The sequence below is a fragment of the Bos indicus genome, chromosome 6, assembly GCF_029378745.1.
Source record: "Bos indicus isolate NIAB-ARS_2022 breed Sahiwal x Tharparkar chromosome 6, NIAB-ARS_B.indTharparkar_mat_pri_1.0, whole genome shotgun sequence".
In the NCBI taxonomy this organism is placed as follows: domain Eukaryota; kingdom Metazoa; phylum Chordata; class Mammalia; order Artiodactyla; family Bovidae; genus Bos; species Bos indicus.
The window spans coordinates 86,583,712-86,602,519 of NC_091765.1; the positions used below are offsets into that span (position 1 = coordinate 86,583,712).

Sequence of the window (18,808 nt, forward strand, 5' to 3'; positions counted from 1 at the left end):
GTGGTATTTATGTATACTAACAATTGAGAACCATGCTCAAAGAAACAGACCTGTATCTTAACTATAAGTTCTTAGCCCTTTTTATTCTATGAAAATGCTATCAGAACTGGGAGGTCCCAGAGAACTGGTTTCTGCCTGAGCCCTCTCCAAAACCAGCTGATTTCCAGGTATTTCATCTTAGGAAGAACTTTTCATGGTAATTTTTTCCCAGGGGAAGAACAACAGGTCTAAGTACCAACAACATTCAATACCAATGTGCAAATCACTGACAGTCCACTAGAAAGGAGATCCATTGAGTAACCTCAAAGAATACACCAGTGGCTGAATTGCCAAAAGAAATGTTCTTGACTGAATATTCCAATGCCCTTGAAAAAAATATATCAAAAGAAAGCATAAAAGTCATGAGATAAGAATTGATTAATCTACTTGACTTCATTTTTCCATTGATTTTTAATCTCTTAAATTACTTTTTGAAAAGTCTGGGCAAAGGAGAGACTGTGGTTTAGGTCAATAAGAGAAATATAGCCTGCTGCAATTGTATGGAGTTTCTGTCTTAGTTCTACTTCCAGATACAATTTATGTGAATAAGTGATGCATTGTTCCTTTTCCTGTGACTGACTTGATTCTTGCTTTCCCTTTCTGGGAAAAATGGAGCATAGCAAGGATCCTTAGTAATGAAACCAGCATCAGACTTGGCTCAGGCTAGGGGGCCATTTTCTCTAAGGAATGCCCAATCTTTACCGTTTTTGCTGACTCTACCCTCTTCATCTGTGCATCCTACTCAAACTTGCTGCTCTCAAAGAAGAAAAGGCTAGTTGACCAGCCTTAAAATGTGTTCTTTTGACTTTGTCTTCTATTTCCTTCTCTCATTCCAGCAAGGGACCTCTCAAATCTTAACAGGCCTTATCTTCCATCCCTTGTTCCCTGGAGCCATCCTGCCCACCAGTCAGGCTAATCCAGATGCCCAGAATGGAATCCTTCCTGCAGGACAAGCAGGAGCAAATCCTGCCGCCCAGGGAACCCCAGAGGACCCCTTCTCAACCCCTAGTGGCACAGATGATGACTTTGCATCAACCACACCTGCTGGCATCCAGAGGGGCAGGCCAACCACGGAGGAAACCCCCACAGGATCACCCAAAGGTAGGTTCTCCAAGCCAGGAGGACACCCCAGGGCCATGAACATCATCTGTGGAGTGAGAGAGAAGGGTTCTTTGTCTTGCCTTGACAAATACAGATCCTAATAATATCAGGGAGCCCCTTTATTCACTCACGTTTGATTCCAGCAATAAGGGAATATTTTTCCAGGATTACTATCCATACTGGGGCTTCCCTGATAGCTCAGTTGATAAAGAATCCACCTGCAATGCAGGAGACCCCGGTTTGATTCCTGGGTCGGGAAGATACACTGGAGAAGGGATAGACTACCAACTCCATTATTCTTGGGCTTCCTATTGAATATACCCCAAAAGAAAACATTTAATTGCTGACATAATATACTTTCCATGTTGGGTCAGGGCTGAAAATATTTGAAACTAGATGGTGCACTCCCTTTCCCATCCCCCATACACCCCCTCAAACACACACAGGACACAGTTAATCAATCAAGATACTCTTTCCCACTCACTCATCACGGATGAGACCCAGGACCTTCCTAACGTAAGGTGGCAAGCTGCTCTTAGTAATAGACTAGAGTTAGCACAATAGATGAACTCACGTGCCATTCCCTTCAGATGAAACTTAAGAAATGTTGTAAGAAATAAGCTCTCCTAGCATTAACAAACAGATAATCATTTAATCTGTGAGGATGTATAGACCCAAATGTTCCAAATATCCAAAGAGACAAAAGAATGATTTGTTACTGATACTCTCACCCCAAGAAATTTTCATCTCAAGTAAAAATATTTAAATGTAACATGCTTATACCTACATTTAAAAAGAGGTTTTTTTTCTTCCAGGAATTCAGTAAGCTGTCTCAATTTTTTTCAACTGAACCATCTCAAATGTGTTGACACATGAGAATCTTTTTCATTGGTCATATTATTGAATAGATTAAGACATACTGGACAGTATCAGAAGAAATTAATTCTTAGCTTATTTTAACATTTTTCTTGAAATTTCAGAAAATATATACTTCCTGGAGAATACTGACTTCTGAAAAAAATACTAATGAAATGCATAAATGTGTCTTTCAAATATAATATTATGCCACCTTGGACCCAGAAGATATGTATATTAAAAATATACTTTTAAACTGACTCTTTGTCTTCTCTGTGGGAGTGAAAACAAGTCTGACCATTTCAGAAACTGCATTACCTCAGACACTTAGATGATATTCTTGTCTAGACTGTCTTTGGAAGCAGGAAACGCAGCAGTCATGGGAGTGGACACCAAGTCATGTAAGAACAAGTTCTAATCTTCTTAAAATCACCTTATGACTCACTCTTTCCCAGAAGAGCCACAAATTTAATTTTCAATAAGCAAATTAATTGCAAAGCAAAGAAAATTACACGTGCATCTAAAATAGGCAGTGGAAGCCAAGAATTATAAGTCATATTATCTGTCCTCAAGTTGCTTATAATACAGAGCTAGTGATTATGGCATTTAATGTTTAATTTGTTATGTCTGATATTGAGGAATGACACTGATAAAATATCTGCTAAAGAGCTGGAGGAATCATGCTTCCTGACTTCAGATGATACTACAAAGCTACAGTAATAAAAACAGATGACAGTGGAACAAAAACAGATACATAGATCAATAGAATGGATAGAAAGGCCAGAAATAACCCATACACTTATGGCCAATTAATCTAAAACAAAGGAGGCAGGAATATACAATGAAGAAACATCTCTTCAACAAGCGGTACTGGAGAAACTGGACAGCTACATGTAGAAGAATGAAATTAGAACATTCTCTAACACCATATACAAATATAAACTCAAAATGAATTAAAGACCTAAGTGTAGGGCTTCCCTGGTGGTCCAGAGGTTGAGAGTCCGCCTGCCAATGCAGAGGTCACAGGTTCAATCCCTGGTCTGGGAAGATTCCACATGCCGCAGGGCAACTGAGCCTATGCGCCACAACTACTGAGCCTGTGCTCTAGAGCCTGGGAGCCACAGCTACTGAGCCCACATGCTGCATATATGGAAACCCGTGCTCCCTAGAGCCTGTGCTCCCCAACAAGAGAAGCCACAGCAATGAGAAGCCCAAGCACCGCAGCTAAAGAGTAGCCCACACGCAGCAACGAAGACCCAATGCAGCCAAAATAAATAAGTAAATAAAAATAAATATTTTTTTTAAAAAGGCCTAAGTGTAAAACCAGATACTATAAAACTTTCAGAGAAAACATAGAACACTCTTTGATATAAATTGCAGAATATCTTTTTTTATCCACCTCCTGCTGCTGCTGCTGCTGCTGCTGCTAAGTCACTTCAGTCATGTCGGACTCTGTGCAACCCCAGAGACAGCAGCTCACGAGGCTCCCCTGTCCCTGGGATTCTCCAGGCAAGAGCACTGGAATGGGTTGCCATTTCCTTCTCCCATCCACCTCCTAGAGTAATGAAAATAAAAACAAAAATAAACAAATGGAACCTAATTAAATTAAAAGTTTTACAAAGTAAAAGAACTCATAAAAAAATAAAAGACATTCCACAAAAAGAGAGAAAATATTTGCAAACAAAGCAACCAAAAAGGGATTAATCTCCAAAATACACAAACAGCTCATACAGCTAAGTATCAAAAAAACAAGCTACCCAATCAAAAAACAGGTAGAAGATCTAAGTAGACATTTCTCCAAAGACATACAGATGGTCAAAAAGCACATGAAAAGATTCTCAACATTGCTAATCATTAGAGAAATGCAAATCAAAATTACAATGAGGTATCACCTCACACCAGTCAGAACTGCCATCTTCAAAAAGTCTACAAATAATAAAGTGCTAGAAAGGATGTGGAGAAAAGGGAAACCTCCTACATTGTTGATGGGAATGTAAATTGGTACAGCCACTATGGAGAACAGTATGGAGGTTGCTTAAAAAACTAAAACTAGAACTACCATATCATCTGGCAATCCTATTCCTGGGCATATATCTGGAGAAGACCATAATCCTAAAAGATGCGTGCACCTAATATTCACTGCAGCACTATTTACAATAGCAATACGTGGAAGCAATTCAAATGTCCATAAACAGATAAAAAAGATGTGGTATGTATAAACAATAGAATACTACTCAGCCATAAAAAGAATAAAATAATGCCATTTGCAACAACATGGACAGACCTAGAAATTATCATATTAAGTGAAGTCAGACAGAAAGACAAATAGATGATATCACTTACATGTGGAATCTTTTTAAACAATGATACAAATGTTTGAAGAAAACAACAAAATTCCATAAAGCAATTACCCTTCGATTAAAAAATAAAAAAATTTTAAAAATACAAATGGGAGGTGGTCCTAAAACGGCGGAGGAATAGGATGGGGAGACCACTTTCTCCCCCACAAATTCATCAAAAGAACATTTAAACGCTGAGTAAAATCCACAAAACAACTTCTGAATGCCAGCAGAGGACACCAGGCACCCAGAAAAGCAGCCCACTGTCTTCTAAAGGAGGTAGGAAAAATATAAAAGACCAAAAAAAGAGACAAAAGAGGTAAGGACAGAGCTCTGTCCCAGGAAGGGAGCATTAAAAAGAGAGGTTTCCAAACACCAGGAAACACTCTTACTGCCGAGTCTGTGCTGAGCCTTAGAAGCACAGAGGGCAACATAATAGGAGGAAAAATAAGTAAATAATTAAAACCCACAGATTACGAGCCCAACGGTAACTCCCCCAGTGGAGAAGCAGCGCAGACGCCTGCACCAGCCACTAGCAAGCGGGGGCTGGGCAGGGAGGCGTGGGTTGTATTGCTTAGAGTAAGGATCAGGCCTGAATGCCCCCGAGAGTAATCAGAGCAAGCTACTTTGGGCTAGCAAACCAGACTGTGGGATAGCTACCACGCGAAAAGCCCTAAGACACCACCAGGCCCGCGCACAGAACAAAGGGCAGAACAGAACTAGCCGGCTGCAGACCACCCCCCTCCGGTGACAGGCAGCCAGAGCCAGAAGAGGGCAATCACAGCCCCAGAGAGACATTATCTACCAAACTGCAAGCAGGCTTCTTTGCTTACTAAGACTTCTTGGGGTTCTGGACAGTCATCCACCTGAGAAGGTGCACCAGTTGTACACCCAGAAAACCGAGCGGCAGGGACAGGAGAGGCCATAAGTCACAGTGACTGCGCTCCCCAAACACCTCATCACCTGAGCTGCTCGGAGCTGGGAAGGGCACAAAACGCAGGCCCAACGGAGTCTGCGCCTCTGAGGACTACCTGAGTGCCTGAACCTGAGCGGCTTAGAGGTGCATGCAGCCCAGGGCCGGCCTTGGAGGGTTCCCGGCGGAGCAACCTAGAGCCTGAGCAGTGTGGGCAGGGAGGGTGCACGCACCGTGAGCGTGGGCAGGCCCAGTATGGCTGAGACACTGCGAGCACACGCCAGTGTTATTTGTTTGCAGCGTCCCTCCCTCCCCACAGCGCGACTGAACAAGTGAGCCTAAAAAAGTGTCCACCACCGCCCCTTTGTGTCAGGGCGGAAATCAGACACTGAAGAGACCAACAAACAGAAGCTAAAACCGAGGAAACTGCCTTGGAAGTGACAGGTGCAATAGATTAAAACCCTGTAGTTAGTACCAACTACATGGGAAGGGGCCTATAGATCTTGAGAAATATAAGCCAGACCAAGAAACGATCAGAAAATGAATTGATCCCACACTGCCCACAACAATACCAGAGAAAGTCCTAGATATATTTTTACTATTTTTACTATCATTCTTTTCTTTTTTTTCATTCTTTTTTTCTTTTATTTTTTCTTTAATTTTTAATTTTTAAGTCCTCTATTACTCCTTTAATTTTCATTTTTATAACCTACTATTACTTTTCAAAAAAAAAGACTGTTTTTTAAAGCAAACTTCATATATATATTTTTTAAATAACTTTTGTGACTTTTGTTTTTTTTTCTTCTTCTTTTCTTTAATATTGTATTTTTGAAAATCCAACCTCTACTCTAGAATTTTAATCTTTGCTTTTTGGTATTTGTTATCAATTTTGTACCTTTAAAAACCCACTCTTCAGTATCTATTTTTATTTGGGAGTGAGATTACTGGCTTGACTGCTCTCTCCCCCTTTGGACTCTCCTTTCTTTCCACTAGGTCGCCTCTGTCTCCTCCCTCCCTCTTCTCTTCTCTACCCAACTCTCTGAATCTCTGTGTATTCCAGACAGGTGGAGGACACTTAGGGACCTGGCTGGATCTGTCTCTCTCCTTTTCATTCCCTCCTTTTATCCTCCTGGCCACCTCTGTCTCCTTCCTCCCTCTTCTCTTCTCTGTATAATTCCATGAACATCTCTGAGTGGCCAGACTATGGAGCACACATAAGGAAGTGATTACTGGCTAGCTTGCTCTCTCCTCTTTTGATTCCACCTCATCTCATTCGGGTCACCTCTAACTCCCTCCTCCCTCTTCTCTTCTCCATGTAACTCTGTGAACCTCTCTGGATGTCCCTCACTGTGGAGAAACTTTTCATTTTTAACCTAGATGTTTTATCAACGGTACTGTATAGAAGGAGAAGTCTTGAGACTACTGTAAAAATAAGACTGAAAACCAGAAGCAGGAGGCTTAAGTCCAAATCCTGAGAACATCATAGAACACCTGACTCCAGGGAACATTAAGTGATAGGAGCTCATCAAATGCCTCCATACCTACACTGAAACCAAGCACCACCCAAGGGCCGACAAGTTCCAGAGCAAGACATAGCACGCAAATTCTCCAGCAACACAGGAACACAGCCCTGAGCTTCAATATACAGGCTGCCCAAAGTTACTCCAAATCCATTGGCATCTCATAACTCATTACCAGACACTTCATTGCACTCCAGAGAGAAGAAATCCAGCTCCACCCACCAGAACACTGACACAAGCTTCCCTAACCAGGAAACCTTGACAAGCTACTGATACAACCCCACCCACAGTGAGGAAAGCCCATAATAAAGAGAACTCCACAAACTGCCAGAATACAGAAAGGCCACCCCAAACTCAGCAATATAAACAAGATGAAGAAACAGAGGAGTACCCAGCAGGTAAAGGAACAGGATAAATGCCCACCAAACCAAACAAAAGAGGAAGAGATAGGGAATCTACCTGATAAAGAATTCTGAATAATGATAGTGAAAATGATCCAAAATCTTGAAATAAAAATGGAATCACAGATAAATAGCCTGGAGGCAAGGATTGAGAAAATGTAAGAAAGGTTTAACAAGGACCTAGAAGAAATAAAAAAGAGTCAATATATAATAAATAATGCAATAAATGAGATCAAAAATACTCTGGAGGCAACAAATAGTAGAATAATGGAGGCAGAAGATAGGATTAGTGAAATAGAAGATAGAATGGTAGAAATAAATGAATCAGAGAGGATAAAAGAAAAATGAATTAAAAGAAATGAGGACAATCTCAGAGACCTCCAGGACAATATTAAATGCCACAACATTTGATTCATAGGGGTCCCAGAAGAAGAAGACAAAAAGAAAGACCATGAGAAAATACTTGAGGAGATAATAGTTGAAAACTTCCCTAAAATGGGGAAGGAAATAATCACCCAAGTCCAAGAAACCCAGAGAGTCCCAAACAGGATAAACCCAAGGCGAAACACCCCAAGACACATATTAATCAAATTAACAAAGATCAAACACAAAGAACAAATATTAAAAGCAGCAAGGGAAAAACAACAAACACACAAGGGGATTCCCATAAGGATAACAGCTGATCTTTCAATAGAAACTCTTCAGGCCAGGAGGGAATGGCAAGACATACTTAAAGTGATGAAACAAAATAACCTACAGCCCAGATTACTGTACTCAGCAAGGATCTCATTCAAATATGAAGGAGAAATCAAAAGCTTCTCAGACAAGCAAAAGCTGAGAGAACTCAGCACCACCAAACCAGCTCTCCAAAAAATGCTAAAGGATATTCTCTAGACAGGAGACACAAAAATGGTGTATAAATTCAAACCCAATACAATAAAGTAAGTGGCAACGGGATCATACTTATCAGTAATTACCTTAAATATAAATGGGTTGAATGCCCCAACCAAAAGACAAAGACTGGCTGAATAGATACAAAAACAAGACCCCTATATTTGTTGTCTACAAGAGACCCACCTCAAAACAGGGGACACATACAGACTGAAAGAGAAGGGCTGGAAAAAGATATTCCATGCAAACAGAGACCAAAAGAAAGCAGGAGTAGCAATACTCATATCAGATAAAATAGACTTTAAGACAAAGGCTGTAAAAAGAGACAAAGAAGGACACTACGTAATGATCAAAGGATCAATCCAAGAAGAAGATATAACAATTATAAATATATATGCACCCAACACGGGAGCAACGCAATATGTAAGACAAATGCTAACAAGTATGAAAGGGGAAATTAACAATAACACAATAATAGCGGGAGACTTTAATATCCCACTCACACCTATGGATAGATCAACTAAACAGAAAATGAACAAAGAAACACAAACTTTAAATGATACAATAGACCAGTTAGACCTAATTGATATCTATAGAACATTTCACCCCAAAACAATGAATTTCACCTTTTTCTCAAGCACACATGGAACCTTCTCCAGGATAGATCACATCCTGGGCCATAAATCTAGCCTTGGTAAATTCAAAACAATTGAAATCATTCCAAGCATCTTTTCTGACCAAAATTCAGTAAGATTAGATCTCAGTTAAAGGAGAAAAAAATATTAAAAATTCCAACATATGGAGGCTGAACAAGACGCTGCTGAATAACCAACAAATCACAGAAGAAATCAAAAACTAAATCAAAATATGCATAGAAACGAATGAAAATGAAAACACAACAACCCAAAACCTATGGGACACTGTAAAAGCAGTGCTAAGGGGAAAGTTCATAGCAATACAGGCATACCTTAAGAAACAAGAAAAAAGTCAAATAAATAACCTAACTCTACACCTAAAGCAACTAGAAAAGGAAGAAATTAAGAACCCCAGGGTTAGTAGAAGGAAAGAAATATTAAAAATTAGGGCAGAAATAAATGCAAAAGAAATAAATGAGACCATAGCAAAAATCAACAAAGCCAAAAGCTAGTTCTTTGAAAAGATAAATAAAATTGACAAACCATTAGCCAGACTCATCAAGAAACAAAGGGAGAAAAATCAAATCAATAAAATTAGAAATGAAAATGGAGAGATCACAACAGACAACACACAAATACAAAGGATCATAAGAGACTACTATCAGCAATTATATGCCAATAAAATGGACAACGTGGAAGAAATGGACAAATTCTTAGAAAAGTACAACTTTCCCAAACTGAACGAGGAAGAAATAGAAAATCTTAACAGACCCATCACAAGCACAGAAATTGAAACTGTAATCAGAAATCTTCCAGCAAATAAAAGCCCAGGTCCAGACGGCTTCACAGCTGAATGCTACTAAAAATTTAGAGAAGAGCTGACACCTATCCTACTCAAACTCTTTAAGAAAATTGCAGAGGAAGGTAAACTTCCAAACTCATTCTATGAGGCCACCATCACCCTAATACCAAAACCTGACAAAGTTGCCACAAAAAAAGAAAACTACAGGCCAATATCACCTATGAACATAGATGCAAAAATCCTTAATAAAATCCTAGCAATCAGAATCCAACAACACATTAAAAAGATCATACACCATGACCAAGTGGGTTTTATCCCAGGGATGCAAGGATTCTTCAATATCCACAAATCAATCAATATAATACACCACATTAACAAATTGAAAAATAAAAGCCATATGATTATCTCAATAGATGCAGAGAAAGCCTTTGACAAAATTCAACATCCATTTATGATAAAAACTCTGCAGAAAGCAGGAATAGAAGGAACATACCTCAACATAATAAAAGCTATATATGACAAACCCACAGAAAACATTATCCTCAATGGTGAAAAATTGAAAGCATTTCCCCTAAAGTCAGGAACAAGACAAGGGTGCCCACTCTCACCATTACTATTCAACATAGTTTTGGAAGTTTTGGCCACAGCAATCAGAGCAGAAAAAGAAATAAAAGGAATCCAGATTGGAAAAGAAGAAGTAAAACTCTCACTGTTTGCAGATGACATGATCCTCTACATAGAAAACCCTAAAGACTCCATCAGAAAATTACTAGAGCTAATTAATGAATATAGTAAAGTTGTAGGATACAAAATCAACACACAGAAATCCCTTGCATTCCTATACACTAATAATGAGGAAATAGAAAGAGAAATTAAGGAAACAATTCCATTCACCATTGCAATGAAAAGAATAAAATACTTAGGAATATATCTACCTAAAGAAACTAAAGACCTATATATAGAAAACTATAAAACACTGATGAAAGAAATCAAAGAGGACACTAATAGATGGAGAAATATACCATGTTCATGGATTGGAAGAATCAATATAGTGAAAATGAAGATACTATCCAAAGCAATTTATAGATTTAATGCAATCCCTATCAAGCTACCAATGGTATTTTTCACAGAGCCAGAACAAATAATTTCACAATTTTTATGGAAATACAAAAAAACCTCGAATAGCCAAAGAAATCTTGAGAAAGAATGGAACTGGAGGAATCAACCTGCCTGACTTCAGGCTCTACTACAAAGCCACAGTCATCAAGACAGTATGGTACTGGCACAAAGACAGAAATATAGATCAATGGAACAAAATAGAAAGCCCAGAGATAAACCCATGGACCTATGGACACCTTATCTTTGACAAAGGAGGCAAGAATATACAATGGAGAAAAGACAATCTCTTTAACAAGTGGTGCTGGGAAAACTGGTCAACCACTTGTAAAATAATGAAACTAGAACACTTTCTAACACCATACACAATAATAAACTCAAAATGGATTAAAGATCTAAACATAAGACCAGAAACTATAAAACTCTTAGAGGAGAACATAGGCAAAACACTCTCTGACATATATCATAGCAGGATCCTCTATGACCCACCTCCCAGAATATTGGAAATAAAAGCAAAAATAAACAAATGGGACCTAATTAAAATTAAAAGCTTCTGCACAACAAAACAAACTATAAGTAAGGTGAGAAGACAGCCTTCAGAATGGGAGAAAATAATAGCAAATGAAGCAACTGACAAACAACTAATCTCAAAAATATACAAGCAACTCCTGAAGCTCAATTCCAGAAAAATAAATGACCCAATCAAAAAATAGGCCAAAGAACTAAATAGACATTTCTCCAAAGAAGACATACAGATGGCTAACAAACACATGAAAAGATGCTCAACATCACTCATTATCAGAGAAATGCAAATCAAAACTACAATGAGGTACCATCTCATGCCAATCAGAATGGCTGCAATCCAAAAGTCTACAAGCAATAAATGCTGGAGAGGATGTGGAGAAAAGGGAACCCTCTTACACTGTTGGTGGGAATGCAAACTAGTACAGCCACTATGGAGAACAGTGTGGAGATTCCTTAAAAAACTGGAAATAGAACTGCCATACGACCCAGCAATCCCACTGCTGGGCATACACACTGAGGAAACCAGAATTGAAAGAGACATGTGTACCCCAATGTTCATCACAGCACTGTTTATAATAGCCAGGACATGGAAGCAACCTAGATATCCATCAGCAGATGAATGGATAAGAAAGCAGTGGTACATATACACAATGGAGTATTACTCAGCCATTAAAAAGAATACATTTGGATCAGTTCTAATGAGGTGAATGAAACTGGAGCCTATTGTACAGAGTGAAGTAAGCCAGAAAGAAAAACACCAATACAGTATACTAACGCATACATATGGAATTTAGAAAGATGGTAACGACAACCCCGTATGTGAGACAGCAAAAGAGACACAGATGTCTTTTGGACTCTGTGTGTGTGTGTGGGGGGGGGGGTATGATTTGGGAGAATGGCATTAAAACATGTATAATATCACATAAGAAATGAATCGCCAGTCCAGGTTCGATGCAGGATACAAGAAGCTTGGGGCTGGTGTACTGGGATGATCCAGAGGGATGGTATGGGGAGGGAGGTGGGAGGGGGGTTCAGGATGGGGAACACGTGTACACCCGTGGTGGATGCATGTTGATATATGGCAAAACCAATACAATATTGTAAAGTAAAAAAATAAATAATAATAAAAATAAAGATACAAATGAACTTATTTACTAGACAGAAATAGACTCACATGAAAAACAAACTTATGGTTACTGAAGAGGATAATGGGGGGGGGGATAAATTAGGAGTTTTGGATTAACATATATACACTACTCTATATAAAATAGATAAACAACAAGGACCTACTGTATAGCACAAGGAACTATACTCAAAAGCTTGTAATAACTTATAATGGAAAAGAATCTGAAAAAGTATGTATCTATAGATAAAAAATATATAGATAAATATAAATAGCTGAATCACTTTGCTGTACACATGAAACTAACACAACATTATAAATTAACCATACTTCAATTTTTTACTTAATAAAATAAAAAGCTTTAAAGTACCCACTCTTTAAACTTTTGCTCCACACACCTAAAAGGTAAAATTTAATCAGATTTAAATTTATAACCCAGATTGCTGCTAAGTCACTTCAGTCGTGTCTGACTCTGTGCGACCCCATAGACGGCAGCCCACCAGGCTCCCCCGTCCCTGGGATTCTCCAGGCAAGAACACTGGAGTGGGTTGCCATTTCCTTCTCCAATGCATGAAAGTGAAAAGTGAAAGTGAAGTCGCTCAGTCCTGTCCGACTCTTAGCGACCTCTGGACTGCAGCCTACAAGGTTCCTCCGTCCATGGGATTTTCCAGGCAAGAGTACTGGAGTGGGGTGCCATTGCCTTCTCCATAACCCAGATTACTGCAGTTCATTCAGAGTGGGATAGAATGGGAAGGATTAATATGAACCACAGTAGAGCACCCACATAGAAATGTTATGAATAGGCTCAACAAGTTTTCCTTATATTAGAGTCAGCCCCATCAGTATGGAATAAACCTAAATATACAACCACAAAATATATTCCATGTTATGTTTTCCAGGTGGTTAAAATTTTACTGGTGGCTAAAGATTTATTAGCCACAACATTTCAGATTTGCAGAGCTGAATAACATATTATGAATTGTTATGGTTTTCAAAGCCAAACGAAAGAAAATTAAGATTCAACTTTCCAAAAGTGAATATTTTATCATTAGTGTCATGTGATACTAATTAAAAGTGTGTATCAAAGATTTCCTAGGTAATTCTCTGTCAAAAAAAATTCCCTCTGTAAAATATATTAATATGATGATTAAGGTACATAAAAGTGCTCTGTGAACTCCAAACTACTGTAGAAATTAATTTTGTTTACGTTCAGTATGCTTCAAACCAATTAGAATTACCTGTCCTTTCGGCCTCACATCTTCTCTGTATTCTTCCTCACTGTACTTTAATTATTAGTGTAGGTATATGATTGCCAGCTAAACCATCAAGATCAGATGTCCTTCTGGGCATCTCTTGGGGATGCTACTCTTGGGGAAACCTGAAAACTTCCCAAGGCTATAGGTAAACAGATGGACTTAAGGGCTCAGTTTCCACTTTGACCTCCCACATGTGGACTTGACTAAAACAGATCTGCCTGAGAACATGTTCTTTTCTTCCTCTCCTTTCATTGTCACTCTTTTCCCACATTGCAGAAGAAAACCCATGTCTCATCTATCACTGATCTCACTGTGGAAGATTGCTCTGTTATAGAAAACCTTCAAGACACAAAACAAAGAATTTCAAATACTGGAGCTGGTGCTGAGAATGACAGTGGCCTTTTACAATTCAGGTAGTTTCCTGTTCTCAGCTTTCAATAAAATTAAATAAGGACCTATTGGAACATGACTTTGATCATGAAAACGTTTTTGATGGTAGAAATTAAAACTACAAAATTGTAAGTGCTTAATTATTAATTCATTTTAAAATATCATTAACATGTAAATTACATGTTAATACAAATAACATCCTTTTTAAATTAAAAATAACTTTTTAATTTGATGAGAATGCTCAATTTAATTAACAACATTTAGTGAGAAGAATGGTTTTATCTTTGTACTCTCTTTCATGTCTGACTTAACAAGAGATATTAGGATTCTCTTATCTGCTTCTGCATTCAATCTTCATCTGTCACAATATCACATATGAAGCTGCTGGAAAATTCTACTACATACTCTTCATAGGATGAGAATGAAAAAGAAAAATAAAATCTTCATATTATTATAAAAATAATTTTACCTCACTGACCTGTCAGAACAATCTCAGGAACCCCCAAGAATCCTCATCAAATTTTGAGAATAACTTTGGATGATGTTGCATTCATATTTTTAATCCTCTCCCTGGTTATATATTAAAAATGGTGCCACATGTGCATGAGTTTACACACAGACATTCTCATTGCTTATTTTACTGATAGTTTGTGCCCTACAAAAACAATAACTCTGTTAAAAAAATCAATTTTGTTCAATTCCCACCAAAAAAGAAAAAAGCTATGATACATGTATAGTTGTATGTGCTGTAATATCAAATATATTCCTAGCAGAAAAGAGCTTCCCTTTTTAAAGGAGGCATTGGTGAAAACTGAAACCTCTGCTTCTGATTTTACTATCTGGTTGGTAGAATTTTACACAGACTAGCTTCTGGCTTCAACCATTACAGATCTTTTCCTCTTTCATCACTCCTACTTCTGCTGCCAAGCACCATAAGGCAAGTTCATATGGCAATGCCAACTTTCACCTTTCACTTTGGTGTCCCTACACTTGGTACATTGAGACAGTGGTGCGTAGGAGTATTCCCGAAGACATTTCTCAAATGAAACAACCGGAGCAACTTATTCACAAGCTACATACATATACCCTACTGAATCCAAATTCAGTGTCTCCACAATTAAACCTTTCTGAAGCAGATCTCAAAAACACCTGTGATTATCCCAACGCCACTGACACAACATATGTATGGTGAAAGAAAAGTCAGCATGGAGAGAAACAGATGTCTTCACTGGTTACGGCTTAAATATGTTACATTTGCAAGGGCTACAAACATATGACCCCATGAACACACTGCTAGCATCCTCGTAGGCCCCTGAAAGGAGCCTGAAGTGAAAGGCATTGTAGCTTAAACTTAAATTTAATTAGCTTTATGATTAATCTGTCTTTGCCTCACTACTTTTCTCGGTTGTGTTTGCTCTTCCTTCCCCTATATTGTGTATTATTTTTTGCAGTAATCCTATTTATGTCCTTACTAGAAAGCAAAAATTCATAATATCACCTCCCTTGTTCTAGGTGACAAGTTCTGCTTGGAGTACAAAGCAAAGGGAAACATTATATACTGAGCATTCTATGTAAGAAATGCAAAATATTTTTGGAAAATTGAACTCTAATTTACTCATGGTAAGGTAAATGGATACCAAAATCCAGAGAGAAGTGCCCTCCAATAGAAATACAACATGAATCACATATGTAATTTAAAATTTTCTGGTAGCCACATGAAAAAGATTAAAAGAAGAAGGTGAAGTTAATTTTAATAATATATTTTATTTAACCCAATATGTATATAGCCTGACATACCTACAATCAAAAAATTAATGATGTATCTTGCTTTTTTTTGGTTACTAAATCTTTAGAATTAGATATGTATTTCCATTAGCATCTCAATTTTAACTAGCCACTTTTCAAGTGCTTAAAAATCACATTTGGCTAGTGGCTACCATATTGAACAGTGCAGGTCTAAATATAATGGAAGAAGAAGGACAGAGTTAAAAGTAACACCCCTATTGAACAACAGTGAATCTAAAGCTTGGTATAAGTAACATTTCCAATGTCACCTAGGAGCTACCATTTGGTAGAGACAAGATTGGAACATGGGTTTGCATTACAAGTTATAAAGTTAAAAGAAACTTTTCTAAATTACCAAAAATAAAAATCAAATTTAATCAAAAGTGTTAGAGAAAAGACAAGATCATAAAGTGATAATATAAAATCATGATGATATGAAGAAAGAGAAAAGAATCTAGACACTGACCTTATACCTTTCACAAAAGTTAAGTCAAAATGGCTCATAGACCTAAATGTAAAATGCAAAAATAAAAATTCCTGGAATATACAAAAGAATACCACCTAGATGAGTTTAGATTTAGTGATGACTAAATATAATATCAAAAGTACTCTCCTTGAAATAAAAAGCAGTAAGAAAGACTTTCATTAAAGTTAAATTGTTCTGCTCTATCAAAGCTAGTGTTAAGAGAGTAAAATGACAAGACACAGACTAGGAGAAAATCTCAGCAAAATGTATATTTGATAAAGGACTGGTCTCCAAAATGTACAAAGAATTCATAAATTCAACAATAAGAAAATAACCCATATTTTTGATAAGTCAAAAGATCTAAACCAACATTCCCCCCCCCCCAAAAAAAAAGCATAAAGATGGCAGTTGTTTGGAATATGGGCAAAAATACTCAATCTCTTATGCCAGCATGAAATTGCAAACTCAGAAACAATGAAATGTTGAACATGTAAACCTGCACACTGGTAAAAGTAATTGCTGCTAAGAATGTGGAGCAACAGAAATTCTCATCCATTGCTGGTAGAAGTGCAAAATGGCATAACCACTTTGGAAGACAGTTTGGCAGTTCCTTACAAAACTTAAAATACTTTAGCCATGTGATCCGGCAGTTGCACTCCTTAGTATTTACCCAAATGAGTTGAAAATATATACATTCACATAAGAATCTGCATGCAAATGTCTACAGCAGCTTTACTCATAATTACCAAAGTTGGAAGCAAACAAGATGTTCTTCAATACATGAATGGATAACCAAACTGTGGTACAACATACAACAAAATAATTAATATTCTGCTATCAAGTCACAGAAAGTCAGGAAATAGTCTTAAACACATCAGTTCAGTTCAGTCGCTCAGTAGTGTCCGACTCTCTGCGACCCCATGAATCACAGCACATACTGCTAAGCAAAAGAAGCCAATCTGCAGAGGATATGCACAGCACAATTCCAGCTGGACGACATTTCTGAAAAGGCAAAAATGTGGTGACAATAACATGATCAGTGACTGCCACATTTTTGGGAGGAGGGAGGAACAGAGGAAGCACGGGAGGTTTTTAGGGCCATGAAACTGTTGTGTATGAAACTGAGGGTGGGTACACATCATCATTTGTCAAGACCGATATTATATACAACATAAAGGATAACCCCTAATGTAACTGTGCGGTTTAGTTAACAAAAATGTATCATTATTGGATCATCAATTGTAACAAATAAACCACACTAATGCAAACTGCTAACAATAAAATTAACTGTGGGGGAGAGAAAAAGGGATAAAAGGGAACTTTCTGTACTTTTACGCTCAATTTTTCTGTAAACCTAAACCTGATATTTTAAGTTTATTAATTTTTAAATATATCCCCCAAATTACTGGCTAGTATTTTAAAATATTAGCCCACAATATTTGCAAATTGGTAGTTTGCTAGAACGGAGAAGGCAATGGCACCCTACTCCAATACTCTTGCCTGGAAAATCCCATGGACGGAGGAGCCTGGTGGGCTGCTGTCTATGGAGTCACACAGAGTCGGACACGACTCAGCGAGTTCACTTTCACTTTTCACTTTCATGCACTGGAGAAGGCAATGGCAACCCACTCCAGTGTTCTTGCCTGGAGAATCCCAGGGACGGGGGAGCCTGGTGAGTGGCCGTCTATGGGGTCGCACAGAGTCGGATACGCCTGAAGCGACTTAGCAGCAGCAGCAGCAGTTTGCTAGAAATGACTGAGATAGAAAATATCGCCCCCTAGTGGCTCTGAGAAAGAAAAACTACACGTGTAATGAACCAGCTAGAGCCAAGGAAAAGTCAGCAACAGCCCCTTTTGTGGGAAAAGGTAGTTCCAAAAACAAATTAAGTCTGAAATACGATGGCCATCCATAAATCCAAGTAATAGTTCAAGTAGTCAGGAAGAAGGGTGACTAAGGACAATTTAAGAAAAATCAATACCACGGGAGTGACTCTGAACGAAGGAAACCAAATTCTATAAATCCTTCAACTGGCTAAGTATCCCTAGGGTAGGAAAACCTCTGCCGATGGGGAAGAATGTCATACTAAAAGGGCCATAAAAATGCATGCCTGCGAAACAACTAAGCCCTTGTGCCACAACTTTTGAGCCAGTGCTCTAGAGCCCTGGAGCCGCAATTACTGAAGAACGCATGCCCTAGAGCCTGTGCTCCACAAGAGAAGCCCGGCAATGAGAAGCATGCACAGAACTAGAGGGTAGCCCCGACTCACTACAACTAGAGAAAAAAGCCCTCGCAGCAACAAAGACCAAGCACAGCCGAAAAATTAACTAATTTAAAAAGTAAAATTATTTTTTTAATGCAGGCCTATCCTCCTAGTAAAATATTTAGTGTTGCTGCTGCTGCTAAGTTGCTTCAGTCGTGTCCAACTCTGTGCGACCCCATAGACGGCCACCCACCAGGCTCCCCCGTCCCTGGGATTCTCCAGGCAAGAACACTGGAGTGGGTTGCCATTGCCTTCTCCAGTGCATGAAAGTGAAAAGTGAAAGTGAACTCGCTCAGTCGTGTCCGACTCTTAGAGACTCCATGGACTGCAGCCTACCAGGCTCCTCCGTCCATGGGATTTTCCAGGCAAGAGTACTGGAGTAGGGTGCCAT

General features: G+C 38.4%; 1 protein-coding gene across 1 annotated transcript in view; it reads left to right on the plus strand.

Annotated features, from left to right (window-relative positions):
* AMTN (amelotin) overlaps window positions 1-18,808 on the plus strand; it is a 58,606-nt gene that overhangs the window by 11,251 nt on the left and 28,547 nt on the right. Inside the window, exon 7 of the mRNA XM_070790744.1 lies at window positions 816-1,140. Coding sequence (XP_070646845.1) covers window positions 816-1,140 — 325 coding nt within the window. The remainder of the gene's footprint in view (window positions 1-815; window positions 1,141-18,808) is intronic.